Source organism: Antechinus flavipes, chromosome 4 (genome assembly GCF_016432865.1).
Source record: "Antechinus flavipes isolate AdamAnt ecotype Samford, QLD, Australia chromosome 4, AdamAnt_v2, whole genome shotgun sequence".
Lineage (NCBI taxonomy): Eukaryota > Metazoa > Chordata > Mammalia > Dasyuromorphia > Dasyuridae > Antechinus > Antechinus flavipes.
This window is the reverse complement of record NC_067401.1, coordinates 176,018,710-176,045,397: the sequence shown is the minus strand read 5'-3', so window position 1 is coordinate 176,045,397 and position 26,688 is coordinate 176,018,710. Positions and strand designations below refer to the sequence as shown.

The 26,688-nt window shown below is 34.8% G+C and overlaps 1 protein-coding gene across 1 annotated transcript in view; it reads right to left on the bottom strand.

Annotated features, from left to right (window-relative positions):
* The window catches only part of DNAH9 (dynein axonemal heavy chain 9), a 581,066-nt gene that overhangs the window by 393,658 nt on the left and 160,720 nt on the right, over positions 1–26,688 (bottom strand). Inside the window, exons 16-17 of the mRNA XM_051995550.1 lie at positions 16,151–16,344; positions 15,633–16,057 (exon numbers count right to left, since the gene is read on the bottom strand). Of these exons, the coding sequence (XP_051851510.1) occupies positions 15,633–16,057; positions 16,151–16,344 (619 nt within the window). The remainder of the gene's footprint in view (positions 1–15,632; positions 16,058–16,150; positions 16,345–26,688) is intronic.

The window sequence follows — 26,688 nt, the reverse complement described above, 5'->3', positions numbered from 1 at the left end:
AGCAATATAGAAGATGTGTTAATAGAATGGCAGAATATTAGAATTGGAAGGGTTCTTAGAAATCACATAGTTCAATCCTTTCATTTTACAGAAGAGTAAATAAAGGCCTGGAAAAATTAAATAAATTGCCAAAGGTCAACAGATAGTGACACAGGTCTTATTCTAGATGGAAATTCAACTACAATATATAGCACCTAACTTCCTTTTAATACTTTGAATGCCTTGATAAATGGGGAAATAGGTTTAGAAGAATTATACATGTTTAACATATATTGAATTATTTTCTGTCTAGAGATGGGCCGAGAGGAGGCACACATCTGTGTAAGCTCTGCATTTTCTCTTAGAATTCATTTCATGACAAGCCTCTGAATTAATGCTTGACTGAAAACCCCCCCACAAATAATTACCAAGAGAAGACATCCTTGAAATTCTCCAGGAAAGGTCTGTTTTTGCTCGAGGGCAGGCACGGTTTTAGATCGGGTGCAGGCTGAGGGCAGACAGGGGCAGGGAGAGCACAGCAGGCAGATCACAGCCAAGCAGACCAGGATTGCTACAGGATTGGATACTTTGCCCTGGCAACAAGCCAGCAAACAAGCAGAGAAGCTAAAAACAGAGGGGGTGAAAAATACAACCCCAAACAGCTGGAGTCTCTTGGGACCTGGCCACCCCTTCCCCACAGTGTCTCAGCGTGCTCTCAGAGTCTTAGAGTGTAAGTGCAGCACAGCCATCACTGTCCTATTAGGACCTTGCTGTTGCCTCCCCATCACCACCCCCTTCTTGCAGTCTGTAGAGGAAGCTCAATAACACCCAGCCCAAAAAAGAAAGCAGATTCCTTTTTTTTTTCTTTTTTTCTTTGCTAGTTTGTCTTTGATTCTTCTCTGACAAAATGAGCAAAAAATTTAAACAGACCTTAACCATTGACAGCTTCAATACAGATAGAGAGCAGACTCTAAGCCCTGAGGAGACTAAAAACAGACAGTCTCCAGGTGAATCTCCAAAGGAGATCATCTGTTGTTTCTCAGCACAGATGAATCTCATAGAAGAAATTAAAAAGGCTCTCACAACCGAGCTAGAAGAAAAATGGGAAAAGGAGAGGGAGGCTTGGCAAGAAAGTCTGGAGAAGTCATCCCACACATGTAAAGACAGAGTGGATAAAAAATCAAATCTTTGAAAAATATAATTAGTGAACTGGAGACAGAAAATAGCTCTCTAAAAAATAAAACTGGCAAAATAGAAAAAAATTCCATAGAACAAAACAACTCACTTAAAAACTCAATTGGACAATTAGGAAAAGATATTTAAAAAGTGAGTGAAGAAAATACTTCATTGAAAATCGGAATCGAACAATTGGAATTGAATGACTCGAGGAGACAACAAGAATCAATCAAGCAAAACCAAAAAAAATCAAACAATGGAAAAAAATGTGAAATACCTTCTTGGGCAAACAACAGACCTGGAAAATAGATCCAGAATAGACAATCTGAGAATTATTAGACTCCCAGAAAAATATGATGAAAAAAAGAGTCTGGACACTATTTTCCAGGAAATTATCAAAGAGAATTGTCCAGAAGTCATAGAAACAGAGGGCAAAATAGACATTGAAAGAATTCATCGCTCACCTACTGAAAGGGATCCTAAAACCAAAACACCAAGAAATATAGTGGCCAAATGCCAGAACTATCAGACAAAGGAAAAAATACTGCAAGTGGTTAGAAAAACCCAATTCAAATATAGAGGAGCCACAATAAGGATTACCCAGGATTTAGCAGCGTCCACACTAAAAGATCGAAGGGCCTGGAATATGATATTCTGAAAGGCTAAGGAACTTGGTATGCAACCAAAAATAACTTACCCAGCCAGAATGAGCATCTTTTTCCTGGGAAGAAGATGGACATTCAATGAAATAAGCAAATTTCACCTATATTTGATGAAAAAACCAGAACTTAACAAAAAGTTTGATCTACAAATATAGAACTCAAGAGAAACCTAAAAAAGTAAAAAGAAATCTTGGGAACTATATTTCTGCTTTAAAGATATATAAAGAGTACATGTATACTTTGTTCTAGAAACTAGAGGTGGAAAGGAAATTGTACCACAAAAAGGGTAAAGTGGGGGTATTACATCCCATGAAGAAGCAAAATCTGAGAGAAAGAATGGAAGGGGATGAATATAGAGTGTATCTTGCTGACATCAGAATTAGCTTAAAGAGAAAAATATTAGACATATTCGATTTATGGTGAAACTTCTCCCAACTCATAGAAAAGTGGCAAGGGAAAAGTGAAAAGGGAAGGAATAAGCTAAGAGGAAGGGAATATGGAAACTGTGAGGAAAAGGAGTAAGATAGGGGGAGGAATTCTAAGGCGGAGGGAGGGAGGGCTGTGAGAAGCAAGTGGTATTCACAAGTTTAATACTGGGGAAGGAGTAAGGGGAAAAGAAGGGAGAAAAGTGTGGTGAGCTTTTTCTTCTCAAAAAGCAGCCAGGTGATAAAAGTTCAGATCTTTTAATATCTCCAATATAGCCCGGTTAGCTTAGAGGCCTATCTCTCTGCTTGGTTCCAAGAGCTCTCTCCGAATGTCACCAAATCCAAAGGTCTGGTCCTTCAGCCTCGGCCTCTGCTTTCTTCAGCCTCCAGCCAGCTCCAACTCTTCATGTCATTCCGGTGAAATCTCGACTTGTAGCCTCTTCCTCTCTAGAGCACTCTCCGACTGGCCCATTGGCCTATTTATGCTCCTTCCAGAGAGAGGGATTATGGGTAGTTCTACTTAGTACCTTGTTTCAGGTTCTGCCCAAAACATCTTCTTGTAAGATTAGATCAACTCTAATTACTTAGCAGTTAGTAAGGATTCCAACATCTCCCCCTTTCTTTTGTTTTAAAGCATAGGGGGTTTCTGAGGGGGTACACATAAATCCATCAATATGGGCCAGAACTTTGTAACAGGTATACATGGTATGCATAAATCCATCAATATGGGAGGCATTATACATAATTTACAAAAGCAAAATTTACATAATATACATAAATTACAAAAGCAATATAACACAGGCTAGTGGTAATGTAACAAATAACATGAATCAACATGAAAATTTAACTACTGCAAAAGTCTCATCAACAATCTTTCATCTCAAGAAATCCAATGATTCTTGCAATTGCTTAAAATACATAAGCACATAGTAATATAACACAGGCAAGTAGTAATGTAACAACATAAATCAACCTGAAAATTTACAAATGTCCATAAGTCCTAGAAATAGTCCATAAGGAATCCATTGTCCATTAGTTCATGTGCCAGGAATCTAATAATTCCTGTAAGCTCTGAAGTACTGCAAAAAGTCTCATCAACAATTTTTCATCTCAGGGAATCCAGTGATTCTTGCTGGTTTTTCAGGAACTGAAAGCTGAAGATTTTAAAGTTCTTTTGACAGTCTCATTGTTAGCCATCTGATTCCTTTTCCACCTGTGGAAATATAAGCAGATCCTCTTCCCCAAGCAGTTAACCTATCTAATTCTCTTCTATTTACCACTTTGGGGATTTCTCCTCATCATCTGGTAATTACATTGGAGCTGTTTGCATTGGATATTGTCTTGTTGTCTTAAAAGGCCTGTATTCTTCCCAACTGTAATCCTGATTGCTTTTCTGTTGGTTGATGACATCAGAGTTCTGAATTTCTAAAGTCTCTCTGGGTGTAACCTCAGCTGCTATCATGCCCCACCTGTCATCATAGTCTGGGCATAATAAGCATTTGTACCCACTGTGGCACAGTGTCTTATGATTTCCTCTAAAGGAGCATCTTTGTCTAGCCCCCATATAATTCTTCTGCAAACCTCATTGGCATTTTCCTTAGCCAAATGTCTAGTCATTATTTCTGTTGCTGCATTGTCTCCAATGGTTCTTATTACAGCTGTTTGTAAACGTCCCACAAAATCTGCAAAAGGTTCATTGGGACCTTGCTCTATTTTTGTGAAAGCATTATTTCCATCTTTCTGGATGGAATTCTGGAGAGAATTCCAAGCTTTTATTGCAGCCTTAGAAATTTGCTCATACACTGTTATGGGATAATAAATCTGTTCTGAACTCTCTGCATACTGACCTTCTCCAGTTAGTTGGTCAAAAGCAACTTGTACAATAGCTCCTGTTTGCCTATTGCATTGGGCTTGAATCCTACATAATTCACGAAACTCTGAAAGCCACAATAAATTTTGTCCCGGTTCTAGACAAGTTTTCACTATGGATTTCCAGTCATTCGGGGTTAAGATTTCATAAGACAAATTATCCAGTAACATCTTCACATAAGATGATGTAGCCCCATAAAGAGTGCAACCCTTTTTCAAATCTTTAATTTTTCCCAAATTAAAAGGAGTGTATTTTCTCTCTTTTTGACCTGAGGAGTTGAGCTCTTCAATCACAGGATATGCATTTATAAAATCAGATATATCTTCTCCTTCATTTTTTGCTTTAATTAATGCTTTTTCTAATCTTGTCAAATTCTGCTTTACAGGAGAAGCTGACTGTGTTTCTGTCTCTCTCCCTCCCCCTTGTTCCACCCATGAAGGGTTAATTGCGGGGGGAGGGTCATGAGATGTGGAATCACCTAATTCCTCCTGCTGTGAAGTATCATACTCAGAATTGTAATTAACTCCATTCTCATCTGATTCGTCCTCCTTTTCACCTAGTAAAGTTGGCACTTTTTCCTCCTGTACTTTCCTTTTCATCATTCTATCACTTAAATAACTTCTTATAGCCAATTGTATTACATTATATGTATTAATTATTGAGTTAGGCTCATTTTTATCATAGAATTGACAAAGATCCTCTCCAACCAATTTCCATTCATTTAGATCTAATTCCTTATCAAGAGAGAAACAAGGACATATGTCCTTTACAGTTTGTAAAAGTTCAGTGATTTGCTGTAAACTTATAATTAAACCTTGGCTTTCCATAATTTTGACAATGCTCTCTAAACATTTTCCTTGAACAGAAACAGACTGTTTTCTAAATATCTGTCCCATCTTAGCTGAAATTCTACTTTAACTCTTCTAACAAAATTTCTTTGTTGCACTCACCCTAATTTCTGGGTTGAAGTTTTTTCCACTGGATCAGGATCAGAGGCTTTTCCACTTGAATCAGAATCGGAGCTTTTCCACTGAAATCCACTGAGGGGTCTGTTTGCCCCACGTTGGGCGCCAAAATGTGGTGAGCTTTTTCTTCTCAAAAAGCAGCCAGGTGATAAAAGTTCAGATCTTTTAATATCTCCAATATAGCCCGTTAGCTTAGAGGCCTATCTCTCTGCTTGGTTCCAAGAGCTCTCTCCGAATGTCACCAAATCCAAAGGTCTGGTCCTTCAGCCTCGGCCTCTGCTTTCTTCAGCCTCCAGCCAGCTCCAACTCTTCATGTCATTCCGGTGAAATCTCGACTTGTAGCCTCTTCCTCTCTAGAGCACTCTCCGACTGGCCCATTGGCCTATTTATGCTCCTTCCAGAGAGAGGGATTATGGGTAGTTCTACTTAGTACCTTGTTTCAGGTTCTGCCCAAAACATCTTCTTGTAAGATTAGATCAACTCTAATTACTTAGCAGTTAGTAAGGATTCCAACAGAAAAGCATAAACAGGGGTTAACAAAATGGCAAGTAATACAGAATTGGCAATTTTAACCATAAACGTGAACTGAGTAAACTCCTCCATAAAAAGAAAGCGGTTAGCAGAATGGATTAAAAGCCAGAATCCTACAATATGTTGTTTACAGGAAACACACTTGAAGCAGGGAGATACATACAGAGTAAAGGTAAAAGGTTGGAGCAGAATCTACTATGCTTCAAGTGAAGTGAAAAAAGCAGGGATAGCCATTCTAATCTCAGATCAAGCAAAAGCAAAAATTGATCTAATTAAAAGAGATAACGAAGGGCACTATATCTTGCTAAGGGGTAGCATAGATAATGAAGCAATATCAATATTAAACATATATGCACCAAGTGGTGTAGAATCTAAATTCTTAAAAGAGAAATTAAGAGAGGTGCAAGAAGAAATAGACAGCAAAACTATAATAGTGGGAGAGCTCAACCTTGCATTCTCAGAATTAGATAAATCAAACCACAAAATAAATAAGAAAGAAGTCAAAGAGGTAAATAAAATACTAGAAAAATTAGATATGATAGATCTCTGGAGAAAATGTAATGGGGACAGAAAGGAGTACACCTTCTGGTCAGCAGTCCATGGAACCTATACAAAAATTGACCATATATTAGGACATAAAAACCTCAAACTCAAAAGCAGTAAGGCAGAAATAGTAAATGCATCCTTTTCAGACCAAGATGCAATGGAAATTACATTCAACAAAAAGCCAGAGGAAAATAGACCAAAAAATAATTGGAAACTAAATAATCTCATACTAAAGAATGATTGGGTGAAACAGCAAATCATAGACATAATGAATAACTTCACCCAAGAAAATGACAATAATGAGAAGTCATACCAAAATATGTGGGATGCAGCCAAAGAGGTAATAAGGGGAAATTTCATATCTCTACAGGCCTACTTGCATAAAATAGAGAAAGAGAAGGTCAATGAATTGCAACTAAAAATGTAGAAAAGGAACAAATTAAAAATTCTCAAACACTAAACTTGAAATTCTAAAAATAAAAGAAGAGATCAATAAAATTGAAATTAAAAAAACTATTGAATTAATTGATAAAACTAAGAGTTGGTTCTATGAAAAAACCAACAAATAGGCAAACCCTTGGTAAATCTGATTTAAAAAAGAAAGAGGAAAATCAAATTGTTAGTCTTAAAAATGAAAAGGGAGAACTTGCCACTAACAAAGAGGAAATTAGAGCAATAATTAGAAGATACTTTGCCCAACTTTATGCCAATAAATTCAACAACTTAAATGAAATGGAAGAATACCTTCAAAAATATAGCATGCCCAGATTAACAGAGGAAGAAGTAAATATCCTAAACAGTCCCATTTTAGAAAAAGAAATAGAACAAGCTATTAACCAACTTCCTAAGAAAAAATTCCCAAAACCAGATGTATTTACATGTGAATTCTACCAAACATTTAAAGAACAATTAACTCTAAGGCTATATAGATTATTTGAAAAATAGAGAATGAAGGAGTCTACCAATTCCTTTTATGACACAGACATGGTACTGATATTTAAACCAGATAGATTGAAAACAAAGAAAGAAAATTATAGACCAATCTCCCTAATGAACATTGATGCTAAAATCTTAAATAAAATATTAGCAAAAAGATTACAGAAAATCATCCTCAGGAGATTTATACCAGGAATGTAGGGCGGGTTCAATATTAGGAAAACTATTAGTATAATTGACTATATCAATAACCAAACTAACAAAAACCACATGATCATCTCAATAGATGCAGAAAAAGCATTTGATAAAATCCAACATCCATTCCTAATAAAAGCACTTGAGAGGATAGGAATAAATGGACTTTTCCTTAAAATAGTCAGGAGCATATATTTAAAACCTTCAGTAAGCATCATATGCAATGGGGAAAAACTGGAACCTTTCCCAGTAAGATATGGAGTAAAATAAGGTTGCCCATTATCACCATTATTATTCAATATTGTATTAGAAACACTAGCCTCGGCAACAAGAGTCAAGAAAAAGATTAAAGGAATTAGAGAAGGTAATGAAGAAACTGAATTATCACTCTTTGCAGATGATATGATGGTATACTTAAAGAACCTCAGAGATTCTATTAAAAAATTATTAGAAATAATTCACAACTTTAGCAAAGTTGCAGGATACAAAATAAATCCCCATAAATCCTCAGCCTTTTTATACATCACCAACAAAATCCAACAGCAAGAGATACAAAGAGAAATTCCATTCAAAATAACTGTCGATAGCATAAAATATTTGGGAATCTATCTACCAAAGGAAAGTCAGGAATTATATGAGCAAAATTACAAAAAACTTTCCACACAAATAAGGTCAGACTTAAATAATTGGAAAAATAATAAGTGCTCTTGGATAGGCCGAATGAATATAATAAAGATGACAATACTCCCTAAACTAATTTATTTATTTAGTACTGTACCAATCAGACTTCCAAGAAAATATTTTAATGATCTAGAAAAAATAACAACAAAATTCATATGGAAGAACAAAAGGTCGAGAATCTCGAGGGAATTAATGAAAAAAAAATCAAATGAATGTGGCCTAGCTGTACTTGATCTAAAACTATATTATAAAGCAGCAGTCACCAAAACCATTTGGTATTGGCTAAGGAATAAATTGATCAATAGAATAGGTTAGGTTCACAAGACAAAAGAGTCAACTATAACAATGTAGTGTTTGACAAACCCAAAGATCCTAACTTTTGGGATAAGAATTCATTATCTGACAAAAACTGCTGGGATAACTGGAAATTAGTATGGCAGAAATTAGGCATGGACCCACATAACACCAAATACCAAGATAAGATCAAAATGGGTCCATGATTTAGGCATAAAGAACGAGATTATAAATAAATTAGAGGAACATAGGATAGTTTATCTCTCAGACTTGTGGAGGATGAAGAAATTTGTGACCAAAGATGAACTAGAGATCATTATTGATCACAAAATAGAAAATTTTGATTACATCTAATTAAAAAGCCTTTGTACAAACAAAACTAATGCAAACGAGATTAGAAGGGAAGCAACCAACTGGGAAAACATTTTCACAGTTAAAGGTTCTGATAAAGGCCTCATTTCCAAAATATATAGAGAATTGACTCTAATTTATAAGAAATCAAGCCATGTTGCTAATATTCTAATAAAAGAAGAGGAACTAGTTGGCTCTTAAGAACCTTAATGTTCTCTGTATCCATGGAGCAATAAAACTATATATACCCTTTGACATAGCTATCCCACTACTAGGACTGTAGCCCAAAAGAGATTTTTTTTTTAAAAAGAAAGAAAAGTACATATATCTGTACATATATATATATATATATATATATATATATATACATATATATATATGAAAATATAGCAGCTCTTTTCTGATGGCAAAGAATTGGAAATTGAGTGGATGTCCATTAGTTGGGGAATTGTGCTATGTGATTATAATGGATCCAATACTATTGTTCTCTAAGAAAGGATGAGCAGGATGATTTCATAAAAACCTGGAAAGACTGATATTAAATAATGCAGAATGAAATTAGAATCAAGAAAACATTGTACACAGTAACAGAAATATTATAGGCTGATAAACTATGAATGACTTTATTATTCTCAGCAGTATAATGATCCAAGATAATTTTGAAGGACTTATGTTGAAAAATTCTATCTATAAATTCTATCTATACCCAAAGAAAGAACTGGTGAAGTCTGAATATTGTTGAAAGCACACTTTTTAAAAATTTCTAATTTTTCATGTCTTTTTTCAGTCTTTGTTTTCTTTTCCTAATATACAAATATATTTTGCACAACATAACCCATGTGCAATGTATATTAGATTGCTTACTGTCTCAATGTGTGTGGCACAGGGAGGAAGCAAGAGAATTTTGGAACTCAAAATTTTAGAAATGAATGTTAAAATTTTACATATATTTGGGGGAATATAAAATACTAACAAAATAATAAAAAAATAAACTCAGTGTTCTCAAAGGTCATTGAAAGATATATTCATTCTTTTCTGAGGGTTTGAAGAGGAAGGATAAAAGGGATACAGTGGTATAGAATGGAGGAAGAATAGAGTGGAACGTGTTATTTTTCTGTTGTACGAATGAGAAGAGTATACAAACATGAGGAAGAAGTGGGAAGATGACTTCACTGCTATCTGAAACAGATAATTAAGAGTTGAATACACACAGAGTTAGTACAGAAAATAGAATTAACAAAATAGAAAATAAGCTGAGATGAGGAGGGGGAGAGAGAATGTTAAAAGGGAAGATAATATCAGGGCAGAAAAAGTAAAACAAATTTCCTGATCTTAAGAGAAGATTAGAAGGATGGGGAAAATCATAGAACTAGAATCCTAAGAAGAGAATAGGTGAAAAATTATGGCATATTAATGCAATGGAATATTATTAAATTGTAAGAGATGAGATGATTTTGTAGAATAGAAATATTATGAACTATTTCAGTGTGAAGTGAACAGCATTATGATAACAATTTATACAATGACAGCTACATTGCAAAGAAAAAAATTTTTGGAAGACTTAAGAACTTTGATAAAATGATCAACCCTGTAAAAATGTCTCCAGGAAATCATGAAGCATATTACCCACCTACTAATAGAGAGGTCATGGATTCAAAGTATGGAAAGAGACATACATTTTTGGACATGACCACTCAATGGGTTTATTTTGTTTGACTATTTGTTACAAGGCTGTTTTTTTTTTCTTCTTGATTTTTAATGGGGGAGAAGAGGAAAGATAAATAGATTAGAGAAAAAGAAGTGTTACAGGAGAAGGAAAGATTAGCCATACTGTTAAAAAAAAAAAAAGCCATGGAAACATTTTTAAAAGCACACTAAAGAACAAATATTCAGAAACACAAACAAGATACTTTTGTAACTAATGTGTAGAATTTATATACTATTTTTTTCTTTAAAAAAGGAGCATGAAATGGAAATTTTTCTTTTTTGTGTTCTGCTGAGTGTCTTTTTGGTGTCTAATTCAGAATAAAAAATTAAATAATGCCATAAAACAATTTCGGAAGGGGAAGAAACCACAACAGGATGGGGTGAAGTAACTTTCCAGCCAGAGACAACTTAGAAGATTTTAGAAGAAAAGGTCTGCTAGAAGAAAAGGAGGGTAGAGTAGAGTACCACCTAGTGCAGATCCTAGAAAACCAGGAGCAGATTTTTGGGAGTCATTGAATCAGCTGCTTCTCTTGAAGCTCTCACAGATAATAAGGGTGTTGAAAAACTGATCAGAAAGCAACAATTAGGTTCTTTTCACTATAATGGAGGCAAGACTCTTATTGCTTTGCCCACGCTCAGATCTGGGAATGCAGTTCTGAGTACAATTTCAGGTAAGGATGAACTCTAGCACACTGGAGTTTAACAGCCCATTGAAGGAGGGATTTTTGTCACAATTTCAGGGCAGAAAAGTGCTTGTGGTCACTTACTGACCAGAGCATTGGTCAGGAGAGTAACAAATGTACATCTTCTTAGATCATAACAAAGAAAACTGGAAGAACTTAGAAAAACTGAACACTTGCAGGTCCCTAGAAGTATCTCTGAAAACAACTTCCCCAAACCCAGGAAATCTGAGAGTGTGCTCTCCACCCTGGAATCAGAACCCCACTTGAAAGTCAAGAAGTAATGCCCTAATATTTTAGAACCATAGGGTAAAATAGAAATTGAAAGAATCTACTGATCACTTCCCAAAAGAGATCCCCAAATGAAAACTTCCAGGAATATTATTCTAAATTCCAGAGCTCAGGTCAAGGAGAGAAAAATGCAGGCAGTCAGAAAGAAATGATTCAAGTATCATGGAGCCACAATTGAGATAACACATGATTTAATAGTTTCTATATTTAAGGATAAAAGAGCTTAGAATTTGATAGGGCAAAGGAGCTAGGATTACAACAAAAAATCACCTATCCCCAAAATCTGAGTATAATCCTTCAGGGGAAAAAATAACACTCAATGAAATAGAGAACTTTCAAGTATTCTTGATGACAAGACTAGAGCTGACTAGAAAAGTTGGCTTTCAAAATACAAGATTCAAGAGAAGTACAAAAAGGTCAACAGAAAAGCAAAATTATTAGGCATTTATTATGGTTGAACTGTTTATATTCCTATTGGAAAATTATACTGGTAATTCATAAGAACTTTCCCATTACTACAGCAGTTGGATGGAGCATACATACATACATACATATATATATATGTGTGTGTGTGTGTGTGTGTGTGTGTGTGTGTGTGTGTATGTGTGTGTATATATATGTGTGTGTATATATATATATATACACACACATACACACACACACACACATATATACATACAGAGAGAGAGAGAGAGAGAGAGAGAGAGAGAGAGAGAGAGAGAGAGAGACAAAGGGCACAGGCATGAGTTGAATATGAAGGGATGACATCTAAAAATAAAAATAAAATTAAGAGATGCGAAAGAGGAATAAACTGGGGGAAGGGGAAAGGGAGGGGTAGAATGGAGTAAATTATCTCATAAAAGAGATAAGAAACAATCTTTACAATGTAGAAAGATGGAGACATAGGCAGACATGGTGCAAGGAAAGTGAGTGAACCTTCGTCTCATCAGAATTGGCTCAAAAAGGGAATAAAACACATTTAGTTGCATATAGAAAGCTATTTTACCATGGAAAAGTAGGAGGGAAAGTTCATAAGAGAAGTGGGGGAGTTAATAGAAGGGATGGCAGACTGGGGGAGTCAGAAGCAAAATACTTTTGAAAAGGAACGGGATGAAAGGAGAGAATAGAATAAATAATCAAAAGATATGAACAATTTTTAGATGAAGTAATCAAAGCTATTTATATCCATATGAAAAATACTCCAAATGACTATTGATTGGAAAATGCAAAGTAAAACAATTCTGGGATGCTACTCTTTTCCATTAGATTAGCTAATAGGGCAGACGAGGAAAATGACAGATGTTGGAGGGGATGTAGGAAAAATGAGACTTCAATGTACTTTGGTAGAGTAATTTGGAACTATACTGAAAGGATTATAAAATCCTTTGATCTAGCAATACCACTGCTAGGTCTCTAACCAAAACAACAACAACAACAACAACAACAACAACAACAACAACAAAATAAAAGGTCTTTTTGTACAAAAATATTTATAGCAGTTCTTTTTGGTGCTGAATTGGAAATTGAAGGGATGCTCATTAATTAGGGAATGCTGAACAAATTGTGCCATGTAATTGTAATGGTCTACTATTTTGCTATAAGAAATGATGAGTAGCTTTTTTTTTTATTAAAAGCTTTTTTAAATTAAAGTTTTTATTTTCAAAACATATGTACAGATAATTTTTCTACATTGATCCTTGCTAGCTTTGTGTTCCAAATTTTCCTCTTTTTACCCCTACCTCATCCCCTAGATGACAAGTAATCCAATATATGGATTACATGTTAAAATATATGTTAAATTCAATATATGTAAATCTATTTGTACAATTATCTTGCTGCACCAGAAAGATCAGATCAAAAAAGAAAGAAAATGAATAAGAAAACAAAACACAAATGAACAACAACAAAACAAGTGAGAATGTTATGTGATGCTCCACACTCAGTTCCCACAGTCCTCTCTCTGGGTGTAGGGGGCTCTCTTTATCATGAGATCATTGAAACTGTCATATATTGTTGTTGTTACTGTGTACAATGATCTCCTGATTCTGCTCATTTAACTTAACATCAGTTCATGTAAGTCTCTCCAGACCTCAATGAGTAGCTTTTTGTGGTAGCAAAAAAATGGAAAATTGACAGAGCACCAGTCCTGAAGTCAGGAGAGCCTGAATTCAAATCCAATCTCAAACACTGAATACTTATTAACTGTGTGATCCTGGGCAAGTCACTTAACCCCAAATGCCTCATTAAAACAACAACAACAACAAATGGAAAATGAGTGGATGCCCATCAATTGTGGAATGACTGAATAAATTATGGGATGCACAACATAGCATTTCCACTCTGCCTTTACTCTCTTCCCTATAAACTATTTTAATGCTGGAGGAACTGAGGCAAGATAGAGAGTTTTTAATAATTTATTTGAAAGGGAGAGATTTACTGGGACCAAATGGTTCTAGGATCCAGTCATCATCCAGCAGCCAATGCGAGTTCTCATTGACATATTTATACACAGTAGCTAAACAAAGGCAGGGGGTGGAGTCCAAACTCTGGTGAGCAGGAATCTCCAGGCAGGAATCATCAATTCGATTCTGACAGGTTGGGGGGGTAGGACCATAAATTCTTACTAGCTGGGAATTTAAAAAGTGTCTAGCTACAGACAGAATGTCTGGAGTCCCCCTTTCTGAGTTTACACATTGACAATTTATAACCTTATAGGAAATAGCCCTGAGTTATAGCAGTCTTCATGAACTGCGGGGGGGAGGGGGGAGGGGAAGGTTGCAACTAAGGGGATTGAGGCAGAACAACTAGGGAAACTGAGGCAGAACAATTTAGGGAAACTGAAGCAGAACAATTTAGGGAAACTGAGGGAGGACAATAAAAAAGAACTGTTGCACAATACTATCTGATCTTTATTCCTTCCCTACCTACCTGTTCCTTTATTGCTGCCTGCAAGAATTCTTCTCTATCCTTAAAAAAAGATCCTTACTTGATCCCATTATATTACTAGCTACTGTCCTATATTCCTCCTCCTCAGCAAAATCTGATAAAACTGTCTGCACTCTGTGTCTTTACTTCTTCTCATCTTACTCTCTTCTAAATGCTTTGTAACCTGGCTTCCGATTTCATCATTCGACTTAAACTACTGTTTCCCAAGTTACAATGATCTCTTAATTGCTAAATCTAATCATCTTCTCTCAGTACTGGTTCTCCTTGATCTTTATGGAGCATTTGACAATATCTATCCCTGCCTCCTTCTGGAAACTGAATTTGTCTGAAGTTTTAAAAAATCTCTTATATGTCTCTACTCCCTTAAAGTCTCCTTTGCTGTTCCTTTATGTCATGCCAGCTAATCATGGATATCTATCTCTCAAGGCTTTGTCCTTGGTCTCCTTTTCTTTTCACTTCATATAATATTATCTATTGATTTTAAAAGATCCTACAGATTTAATTATGACTTCTATGCAAGTAATATCTAGATCTACATATCCATATTGTAACTTTGCTGAGTTACAGCTACATGTTTCCAACTGCCTCTTGGATGTCCTCACTTAGCTCAGATCCCATCTTCTAAAGGATTCTCTGAAATGCTAATTCTTCATCTATTTTGTGCATCTTGTGTTTACATAACACTCATATGTTGTCTCCCCAATTGAGAGGTATGCTCCCTGAAGGTGGGAACTGGTTATTTTATTTTATCTTTTGTCTTTCTTTATATTCCCAGAACTTTGCACAGTGCTAATACATGGTTAGTGCTTGACAGATGTTTCTTGATTGAGTAAAAAACAAACAAACCATTTCCATCAACCTGTTTAGTTTTTCTTCTCTGGATTTTTAGACCAATCCATTTTAAATAATTATTGATCTCAACCAGGAGGTTTTGTAATGTTGTTGGGCTTGGTGCAATGAACACAGTATGATCCACAAATATCACCTGCAGGACCCGATCTCTCTTCTAAATGAAGTATGCAAAGGACATTTTCCATAAAAATAGTGAATGTCGCAACTTATACTTTATTGAATATTAATGATCGATGATTCACTGAGTTATCTTTGTTGCATTTATCAAGAAGTCTTCTCTGATCTGATCATATATATGATTCTCTCTGTTTTCCAATAGGTATAAGAGCTGAATTTTGCTCTCTGAATCAAATATTTTTTTTAAAAATAAACAAACACAGGTATATTCACTATGCCTTTCAATTAACTGTGTGACTATAAATGTGATTATTTTAGAGAAATATTTCTGAAATCCTGACTATTTTTAAATAAATAGGTTTCTAGGAGCCACAGACAAGGAATAAAATGGAAAAAGGGAAAAGGGAAAGAGCCATAGCCAAGATTACCTGTGGGTGACATGATCAATGAGATGCTGTTTAAGCATGAGACTCCATTTCTTAATTACATTGAGGAGAGACATCTTAAATGGGCGAATATCAATTTTCATCCAATTGTCAAAAATCTTGAATGGCTCTAGCTGGTTCACCTCTTCATAGAGTTTTTCATAGGAATCAATCTGTAATTTAAATTGCTGAAGAGTGGGAGGATTTTCAGGGATCCGATCTTCTCCATGAGCTTCTAATTCCTCTGCAGTGAGCATATGTCCATATAACAGAAAATGTCGCATAAATTCCTTACGGTTATCCATGTAAAGGAAAGAGTAATGTTCAAAAGAGTTCCGATAGTCACAGCAGATGGTCATCATATTATTGACTCTCTCCATTAATAGATTCCTAAGGTATGACAGATCTCCTATGTCTTCCATGTCAGCCTAGAGAGATAGAATTAGAAATTCAAAATTACAAATACATTGGAATATTACTCCAAATATGAGAGAGTAAAATGATGACTGCAGAGGCAATACCTGATAATGAGGAAAAGTTTTCTGTGCAAGTCGTGGGACCATAGAAGATATTCTGAAAATGTCATTGATAAGTCCCTCAACAATAGTATGGAAGCCATCTTTAGCAGTGGGGTCCAGAGAGGGATAAAAGATTGGTTCTGGTATAACTAGATCCAGCTGTGCTTCAAAAAAGGGAGGATGTCTGACTTTAGAATCTGAAAAAGCAAAAGGAACCAAAGTGAATGGATTAAAAGAGGAAAATATAAATCTGTTCAAAAAGATCAAAAAGGATATATTAAAGTAATATATAGTATACAAAGAGATGAAACACAATTCCAAAGGGGATTCCTTTTATTCCTCCCATGAATGAAGAATTCTAAACCATATGCACACAGAATCATGAGTAGGATTTGCTGGAAGAGAAAAAATACAGGAAACTAAGGAGTTTCTGCATAAAGTATCTATGTGAGAAAGGTGAGTCTGTAGCTGGACTAAAGTAAATCCACTGCTGCTTGAATATGAAAAATTTGTAGTCATGAGCATCTATAAAGTAGTGATACCATTTAGGTTCCACAGGGCAGCAAGGCAGATAGAGACCAAGAGAAATTATCATAGCAAAAGAAGACACAGATCACCAAAAAAAAGAAAGGAGTTGATTAAACTTGTCCAAGGACCTCTGAGAGCAGTGCATGAAGTAGACCCAACCAACTGACACTTTTTTGGTTGTTGTTTTATGTAAAGAAGTCTAGGTAGGTGAAGGGGAGAGAAAGGAGGAAAGACACTACTTGGAAAATATGTTGAAACTTCCTGTGCTAGCAGCATTTGGATGTGAATTTAATCTTTTGGGGTCTTCATATGAAAGAACACAGAAGACCTCTAACAGAAAGGTAGAATTCAGTCAAATTCAGAAATTGTCTGAATCAGTGCTAAGTTATCACTAAGTACTATTGCAAAAGATTATACCTGGTCTGTGTGAACCCAAAACTTGTATGAGCCATAAGGTAGTTCTCATTCTTGTAAAGATAAATGTATTATTTGTTAAAACTCTAAAAAATATGGGTGAGATCTTATGAACCATTTAGGTTTGGTTTTAGAAGACCAGATATAAGAAACTTTTACTAGAATGTAATGTACTGTAACAGGAGAATTGAGTCATCTTTCTAATTCTACCATTATGTGATCTTTAATATGTCAATATCTCTCCAGAGTCAATTAATTCAACTAGAAGATAAGAATTTGGACGAAGTATTTTTTCACATTTAATTTTCTGTGGTACTCAGCAGGATGAGGATATATTCTGATGGAAGTGGATATCTTCGACAACAAGAATATCTAATTCAGTTTCAATTGATCAATGATGAACAGAAGCAGCTATACCCAAAGAAAGAACACTGGGAAATGAATGTAAACTGTTTGGATTTTTGTTTTTCTTCCCGAGTTATTTTTACCTTCTGAATCCAATTGTACAAGAGAACTGTTCAGTTCTGCACACCTATATTGTATCTAGGATATACTGTGACATATTTAACATGTATAGGACTGTTTGCCATCTGGGGGAAGGGGTGGAGGGAGGGAGGGGAAAAGTCAGAACAGAAGTGAGTGCAAGGGATAATGTAAAAAAAAATTACCCAGGCATGGGTTCTGTCAATAAAAAGTTATAATTATTAAAAAAAATTCTATGGTACTAAACTATTTCCTCTGCAGTTCCACTAATCAATGTGAATTATGCTATGTATTAATAACTTTATATATCCAAAAGACATTAGATGTAGAAAATTAAGAATAACAGAAATAATGTAATCTAATCAATCTTTTTTTTCAATAAAAAGAATGCAATTAAAATAATTGTTTAAGGCAGGGGTTTCAAACATGATGAAGACTCCTCAGTGCTGTCTAAACCAAATTAAAATATAATTGGAAATGTTTACCAAAATGAATAAAAATACAATGTAATGTAGATAATATGTATTTTTTTAAGTCAATGTGCAGCCTTCAAGATCATTAATATCCTATTTAGTGGCCCCTTTTTTGTTTGAGTTTGACAACATTGGTTTAAATAGAACCAAGAGAGCTCTGCACACAAAAAGATTATATGATAATCAACTGTGGTGGATGTGGCTATTTTCAACAATGAGGTGATTCAGGTTAATTCCAATAGACTTGTGACAGAGAAAGCCATATGCATTCAGAAGACTATGGGGATGAATGTGGATCACAACATAGTATTTTTTTACCATTTTTGTTGTTATTTGCTTGCTTTTTTCATATTTTTTTTTTATTTTTCTTGTGCAGAATAATAAATGTGGAAATATCTTCAGAAAAATTGCAAATATTTAACCTACATTAGATTACTTGCTGTCTAGGAGAAAGGGATGGGGGAAAAGAAGGGAAAAAATTTTGGAACATAAGGTTTTGCAAGGGTGAATTTTAAAAACTATTTGCATGTATTCTGAAAACAAAAAAAACTATTATAAAAATTATTATCAGATATCTATTAGATTATTTTAAAAACTTAAAAAGAAATGTTAAGATGTGAAGAAATATTAAAGAAAACATTAAATATATTAATAAGTAAACAGCAATCATTGTTCAATTAGTCATTCATTTATTCTATTCACTCATAAATAATTATTGAGTCTAGAGGCTGAGCTAGCTAAGCCCTATAGAGAGAGAATACAAAGATATATAACACACAGTCCCCAATAATTCATGAATAACTACAATGTAAGGCAGTATGTTTTAAATGCCACAATTATGTATGCATAAAAAGCCTGTATGAATTTGGAAAAAGGAGAGTTCCCTTATATCGATTGTAATTAGAGAAGGCCTTCACTGAAGGAGGTAACATTTACCTTGAAAAAATGAATATGATTTCAAATAGATGGAAGAGAGAAAATGCTTAAGAGGAAAGAATGGGATGAGCAAGATCAAAAATAATTTGTTATTTATTACAGTTTGGTTAAAATATAGGGTATTTATTCTGACTCTTGTTAGGAACTATGTAGTTCCTTGTTTTTTATCTTTTATCCCCTTTATGTATAAAAACTTATCCTTACCATTTATGGAAATTACATAATTATATATATAGTGAATTATTTGGGGTACATAATAAAATAATATGTATTTCTCTAATATTGCAGCTAGGTAATACATTGGGTGGAGCCCTAGGCTTGGAATCAGGAAGACTCATCTTCATGAGTTAAAAATTTGGCCTGAGAAAATTTCTAGCTGTGTTATCCTAAACAAGTCACTTAATTCTACTTACTTCAGTTTCTTCATCTGTGAAATGACCTGGAGAAAGAAATAACTCTAGTTTCTTTGTCAAGAAATCTCAAATAGGATCACAAAGAGTCAGATATGATTAAATAAGAACAGCAACTATTAACTTCAGTTTCAACTAGAGGAGCAAACATACTGGGGACCTTTTCCTCAAAAAGACAACATCTAAATCAGACTCACTGCCCTAATCTTCACCCTTTAGCTAATGTCCAATTCACTTATGTTGGATCTGAGTTCCTATTCCTCTGTTCTTAGCCTCTTTATCCAAATCTATTCTTTAGTTTAAAAACTTTCATTGTCTCTCTATTGCTTCTAGACCAAATTTTCATTTTAGAATTAAAAACTCTTCACAACCTAGTTCCAGCCTTACCTCCTGCTGTTTCTCTTATATGATATCAATTTTTCATGACTATGCCTTTTTATAGATTATCCTCATACTTAGAAACAACTCCTTCCTTATCTCCACCTTTTTTTTTTTTTTAATACTTCAAGACTCAAAAACATGTCATATTCTACAGGAACTTTTTCCTAATTCTTCCTAGTTATGTATTCTACCTCTTCAAATGTTGTTTATTTTTAACACCACATTATATAATATTTTATATATTTATACATTACACATGATGTTTGATATATGTATTAATAATAATCATCATAATAGTTCATGTTTACATAGTATATATTATTTGCCAAGCACTGCACTAAATTTTTACAAATATAATCTCAACTTGATCCTCACAAAAATCTTGTGAGATAGGTGATATTATCCCTATTTTACAAATAAAGAAACAGAGAAACAGGTTAAGTGATATGCTCAAGAGTCACCCAGCTAATAAGTGTCTAAGGCTGAAGTGGAACTCAAGTCTTCCTGATTTCAGGACTAGTGGTCCACCTGTGCGACCCATATTTACTTGCTTGTAAGTTCTTCTCCCAAGAGAATGCAACCTCCTCTATAGATGAATCTGTCTTTTACTTGTCTTTGTCTATCTACCTGAGTTGTCCTGCTGAGTTGCACATAAGTACTTAACACGTGCTTATTGATTGGGACAGGTCCTTATCCTTGTGGCATTCTTGGACCAAAGTATATGAAAATTCCCATCTCACTACATGTTATCTGGGCTGGAATTCTGGAGATTAGCTTCTGTACACTGCTCATTTTCCATCTATTGTGGCCATGCCACTCCATAAAATAATCTTAGTCTTGTTGAACTTGGTTGTATTGTGGTCCTCATTTTCCTTTGATCTGACTGATCTATTCTTTTCCATAGCTACATCCCATCCAAATTTGCATCCTGATATGTTTCAGCTTTCATAAAAACCTTTAACATATTTTAGGTGAAGCATGGCCACAGCTTCCTAACAGTTCATTGAATCTGTCATTAAAGCCTATAATTATCTAGTTATAGCTTTAGAGTCATTGATTGACTTCTTAATTTAATTTTCCCTTTCTTTTTTCAAAATTTTAAATGCTTTTATTAAAGTTTCTGAATTATTCAATTATCATGATTTCCACCAGCATCCATCCCTCTCTTTCTCTGAAAGAGAGTCACCCCTGTGTTAAAGAAAAAATAATTAATTATTAATTATTAATGCACAAAACAATGAAAATATATGTAATTTACAACTATTGGAGATTTTTTAAGTCTGCAAAAGTGTGAGGGAGGGTATCTTCTCAAATTTCTTAGAGCAATACTAAATTTTATACTAACATTTGATTTGTGTGTGTGTTGGTAGTTCTTTGTGTTTACACTGTTGTAATCATTGTGCATATTGTTTTTATGGCTTGGCTTACTTCACCCAGTGTTATATCAAGTATTTTCCCTGCTTCTCTGTATGTATCACATGCACAGTAATGTTACATCACATTCACATACCAGAATTTTTTTGATCATTTCCCCAATCAATGGGTATCTGTTTTATTTCCAATTCTTTGCTATCATGAAAGTGTTGCTATAAATATTTTGGTGTATATGGGGACTTTTTTCTATTAAATAGCTTTCTTGGATTTTATAACTAGTCAGGGAATTTCTGCATAAAAGAATATGACCATTTTAGCTATTTTATTTGCATAATTACAAATTACTCTTCAAAATGGTTGTATTGGGTTCATATATCCAGCAACAATGCACTGAGCCTAATTTCTAATAATTGCTCCAACACCAACTATTTTCATCTGTTTAATTTTTACCAATTTGTAGGGTGAACTATCAGAATTGTTTTTATTTGATTTTCTCTTATTAGTTTATTCATTTTTTAAATTACTTTGAGAACTATTTTTTCATATTTGTGTTTGTTTATGCATGTCTATTAACTGTTTCTATATCTTGGATATTAAGATCTGTGATAAATCGAATGGAAATATTTGCTTCCCATCAGATTACTTCTTTTTTATCTTTGGTGCACTATTTTCTTTATGCAAAAGCTTTTTAATTTTGTGAAAAGTTATCTACCTTTACTTTTGAAATGGAATCTGTCTTTTATCTGGTTAAGAATTCAGTTATCACCCATAGCTGTGAAAGGTATATGACTTGGTCTTTTACTAATTATTTTAGATTATGATTAAGGTTATTATTCCATTTAGAAAGTATTATAGAAGATAGTGTAATGTGAGAGCCTAAGCTTAATTTTTTCCAAACTGCCTATTAACTTTTCTAGTAGTTTATAAAATAGGAAGTTTTTTTCCTAAATAATTTATGTTTTCCTGGGTGTTGAACATGATGTAATTGAGTTCCATTGCTGCTGATTCTCCTTTATTCAGTCCATCATTTTATTTCTCTAATTTTTAAAGACAAAAATAAATGATTTGGATGATTTTTGCTTATGTAGAATGAGGTCTAGAAGTACTATCCTCACTTCTTCCTGACTTATTTTCATCATTTCCCTTAACATTCTAGATGTTCTACTTTTTCTAAATCAATTTTGTTATTTTATTGAGTTCTGGAAAGTTCTGGCATGGCTAAATGTAATTAAATTTGGTAATATTGTCATTTTTATTACATTACCATGGGCCAGCCATAATCACTAACTAAATATTCTTCCAGCTATCTATTATTAATTTCTTTAAGGAATACTTTGTAATTGCATTAATACAAGGATTTTTAGAGCTGTAGAAAATCAATTCTTAGATATTTTCTGCGTTTCATACTTTTTCCTGGAATGAGATTTCCTTTCTATTATTTCCTCTTGGTTTTTATTTTTATTATAAAGAAACACTGTTGATTTTTGAGGGTTAATTTTATAGGGTGTATTGTTTCAATTAATGTCTTTGCAAATAACTGTGATTTTTCTAAGTAAATTATTTTATCAACAATAAATATAGAGACTTCCGGTTAAGATGGTGGAGAGGAGGCACATAGCTGTGTAGCTCCGCGCTTTCTCTCACTATCCATTTCATTACAAGCCTCTGAATTAATGCTTGACTGAAAAAAACCCACAAATAGTTACCAAGAGAAGCCATCCTTGAGATTCGCCAAGAAAGGGAGAGCTTCGATACAGGACTGGATACTTTGCCCTGGCAGCAAGTCAGCAGCCCAGCAGAGAAGCTAGAAACACTGGGGGTGAAGAATACAACCCCAAACAGCTGGAGTCTCTCGGGACCTGGCCGCCTCCCCTTCCCCCCCCCCCCCCCCCACAGTGACTCAGCATGCTCTGGGATCTCAGAGCGCAGGCGCAGCACAGTTGGGCTAGTGCCTCACTGCTGCCCCCCACAGTCTGTAGAGGAAGCTCGGTAACATCACCCAGCCCCTCTCCCAGAGAAAGACTCCAGTTTTTTTCTTTTTTTCTTTGCTAGTTTGTCTTTGATTATTAGACAGAATGAGCAAGAAACTGAAGAGGACTTTAACCCTTGACAGCTTCTATACAGATAGAGAGCAGACTCTAAATCCTGAGGAGACTAAAAACAGACAGTCCCCAGGTGAATACCCAAAGGAGGAGATCATCTGTTCCTCAGCACAGATGAACTTCATGGAGGAAATTAAAAAGGCTCTCACAAGAGAGCTAGAAGAAAAATGGGAAAAGCAGAGTGAGGCTTGGCAAAAGGAGAGGGAGGCTTGGCAAAAGAGCCTGGAGAAGTCAGTTAAAGAGAGAGTGGATAAAGAAATAAAATCCTTGAAAAACAGGATTGGTGAACTGGAAACAGAAATAGCTCTCTAAAAAACAAAATTGGCGGAATGGAAAAAAATTCCACAGAACAAAAGAACTCAATGGGACAATTAGAAAAAGATTTTTAAAAAGTGAGTGAAGAAAATACTTCACTGAAAATCAGAATTGAACAATTGGAATTGAATGACTCGAAGAGACAAGAAGACTCAGTCAAGCAAATCCAAAAAAATCAAACAATGGAAAAGAATGTGAAATATCTTCTGGGGAAGACAACAGACCTGGAAAACAGATCCAGGAGAGACAATCTGAGAATCATTGGACTCCCAGAAAAGCATGATGAAAAAAAGAGCCTGGACACTATTTTCCAGGAAATTATCAAAGAGAACTGCCCAGAAGTCATAGGAACAGAGGAAAAAATAAACATTGAAAGGATTCATCGATCACCCACTGAAAGGGATCCTAAAATCAAAACACCAAGGAATATAATGGCCAAATGCCAGAACCCTCAGACGAAGGAAAAAATATTGCAAGCGGCTAGAAAAACCCAATTCAAGTATCGAGGAGCCACAATAAGGATCACCCAGGATCTGGCAGCATCCACATTAAAAGATCGAAGGGCCTGGAATATAATATTCTGAAAGGCTAAGGAACTTGGTATGCAACTAAAAATAACTTACCCAGCTAGAATGAGCATCTTTTTTCCAGGGAAGAAGATGGACATTCAATGAAGTAAGTGAATTTCACCTATTTTTGATGAAAAAGCCAGAACTTAACAAAAAGTTTGATCTACAAATATAGAACTCAAGAGAAATCTAAAAAGGTAAAGATTAATCTTGGGAACTGTATTTCGGCTATATAGATGTATAGCAAATACATGTATACATTGTTCTAGAAACTGATGTGGAAAGGACATTGTACCAGAAAAAGGGTAAACTGGGGGTAGTACATCTCATGAAGAGGCATAGGAAACCTATTATATCTGAGAGAAAGAATGGAGGGGGATGAATATAGTGGGTATCTTACTGCCTTCAGAATTGGCTTTAAGTGAAAAATCTTAAGACATATTCAATCTATGGTGAAACTTCTCCCACCTCATTGAAAAGTGAGAAGGGAAAATTGAAAAGGGAAGGAATAAGCTAAGCGGAAGGGAATACGGAAACTGGGAGGGAAAGGGGTAAGATAGGGGGAGGAACTCTAAGGCGGGGGGAGGGATACTAAAAAGGTAGGGCTGTGAGAAGCAAGTGGTGCTCACAAGCTTAATACTGGGAAGGGGGGTAAAGGGGAAAGAAGGGAGAAAAGCATAAACCAGGGTTAACAAGATGGCAAGTAATACAGAATTGGTCATTCTAACCATAAATGTGAACAGGGTAAACTCCCCCATAAAGAAGAAGCGGTTAGCAGAATGGATTAAAAGCCAGAATCCTACAATATGTTGTTTACAGGGAACACACCTGAAGCGGGGAGATACATGCACGTTAAAGGTAAAAGGTTGGAGCAAAATCTACTATGCTTCAGGTGAAGTCAAAAAAGCAGGGGTAGCCATCCTGATCTCAGATCAAGCTAACGCAAAAATTGATCTAATTAAAAGAGATAAGGAAGGGCACTATATCTTGCTAAAGGGTAGAATGGATAATGAAGCAGTATCTATATTAAACATATATGCACCAAGTGGTGTAGCATCTAAATTCTTAAAAGAGAAATTAAGAGAGCTGCAAGAAGAAATAGACAGTAAAAGTATAATAGTGGGAGATCTCAACCTTGCACTCTCAAAATTAGATAAATCAAACCACAAAATAAATAAGAAAGAAGTCAAAGAGGTAAATAGAATACTAGAAAAGTTAGATATGATAGATCTCTGAAGAAAATGTAATGGAGACAGAAAGGAGTACACCTTCTTTTCAGCAGTTCATGGAACCTATACAAAAATTGACCATATATTAGGACATAAAAACCTCAAACTCAAAAGCAGTAAGGCAGAAATAGTAAATGCATCCTTTTCAGACCACGATGCAATGAAAATTACATTCAACAAAAAGCCAGGGGGAAGTAGACTAAAAAATAATTGGAAACTAAATAATCTCATACTAAAGAATGATTGGGTGAAACAGCAAATCACAGACATAATTAATAACTTCATCCAAGAAAACGATAATAATGAGACATCATACCAAAATGGAACAATAAAAAGTCGAGAATCTCAAGGGAATTAATGAAAAAAAAATCAAATGAAGGTGGCCTAGCTGTACCTGATCTAAAATTATATTATAAAGCAGCAGTCACCAAAACCATTTGGTATTGGCTAAGAAATAGATTAGTGGATCAGTGGAAAAGGTTAGGTTCACAAGACAGAATAGTCAACTATAGCAATCTAATGTTTGACAAACCCAAAGCCCCTATCTTCTGGGATAAGAATTCATTATTTGATAAAAACTGCTGGGACAATTGGAAATTAGTATGGCAGAAATTAGGCAAGGACCCACACTTAACACTATATACCAAGATAAGATCAAAATGGGTCCATGATTTAGTCATAAAGAATGAGATTATAAATAAAGTAGAGGAACATAGGATAGTTTATCTCTCAGACTTGTGGAGGAGAAAGAAATTTGTGACCAAAGATGAACTAGAGACCATTACTGATCACAAAATAGAAAATTTTGATTACATCAAATTAAAAAGCCTTTGTACAAATAAAACTAATACAAACAAGATTAGAAGGGAAGCAACAAACTGGGAAAACATTTTCACAGTTAAAGGTTCTGATAAAGGCCTCATTTCCAAAATATATAGAGAACTGACTCAAATTTATAAGAAATCAAGCCATTCTCCAATTGATAAATGGTCAAAGGATATGAACAGACAATTTTCAGAGGATGAAATTGAAACTATTACCACTCATATGAAAGAGTGTTCCAAATCATTATTGATCAGAGAAATGCAAATTTAAGACAACTCTGAGATACCACTACACACCTGTCAGATTGGCTAAGATGACAGGAAAAAATAATGATGAATGTTGGAGGGGATGCGGGAAAACTGGGACACTAATGCATTGTTGGTGGAGTTGTGAACGAATCCAACCATTCTGGAGAGCAATCTGGAATTATGCCCAAAAAATTATCAAATTGTGCATACCCTTTGATCCAGCAGTGTTTCTATTGGGCTTATATCCCAAAGAA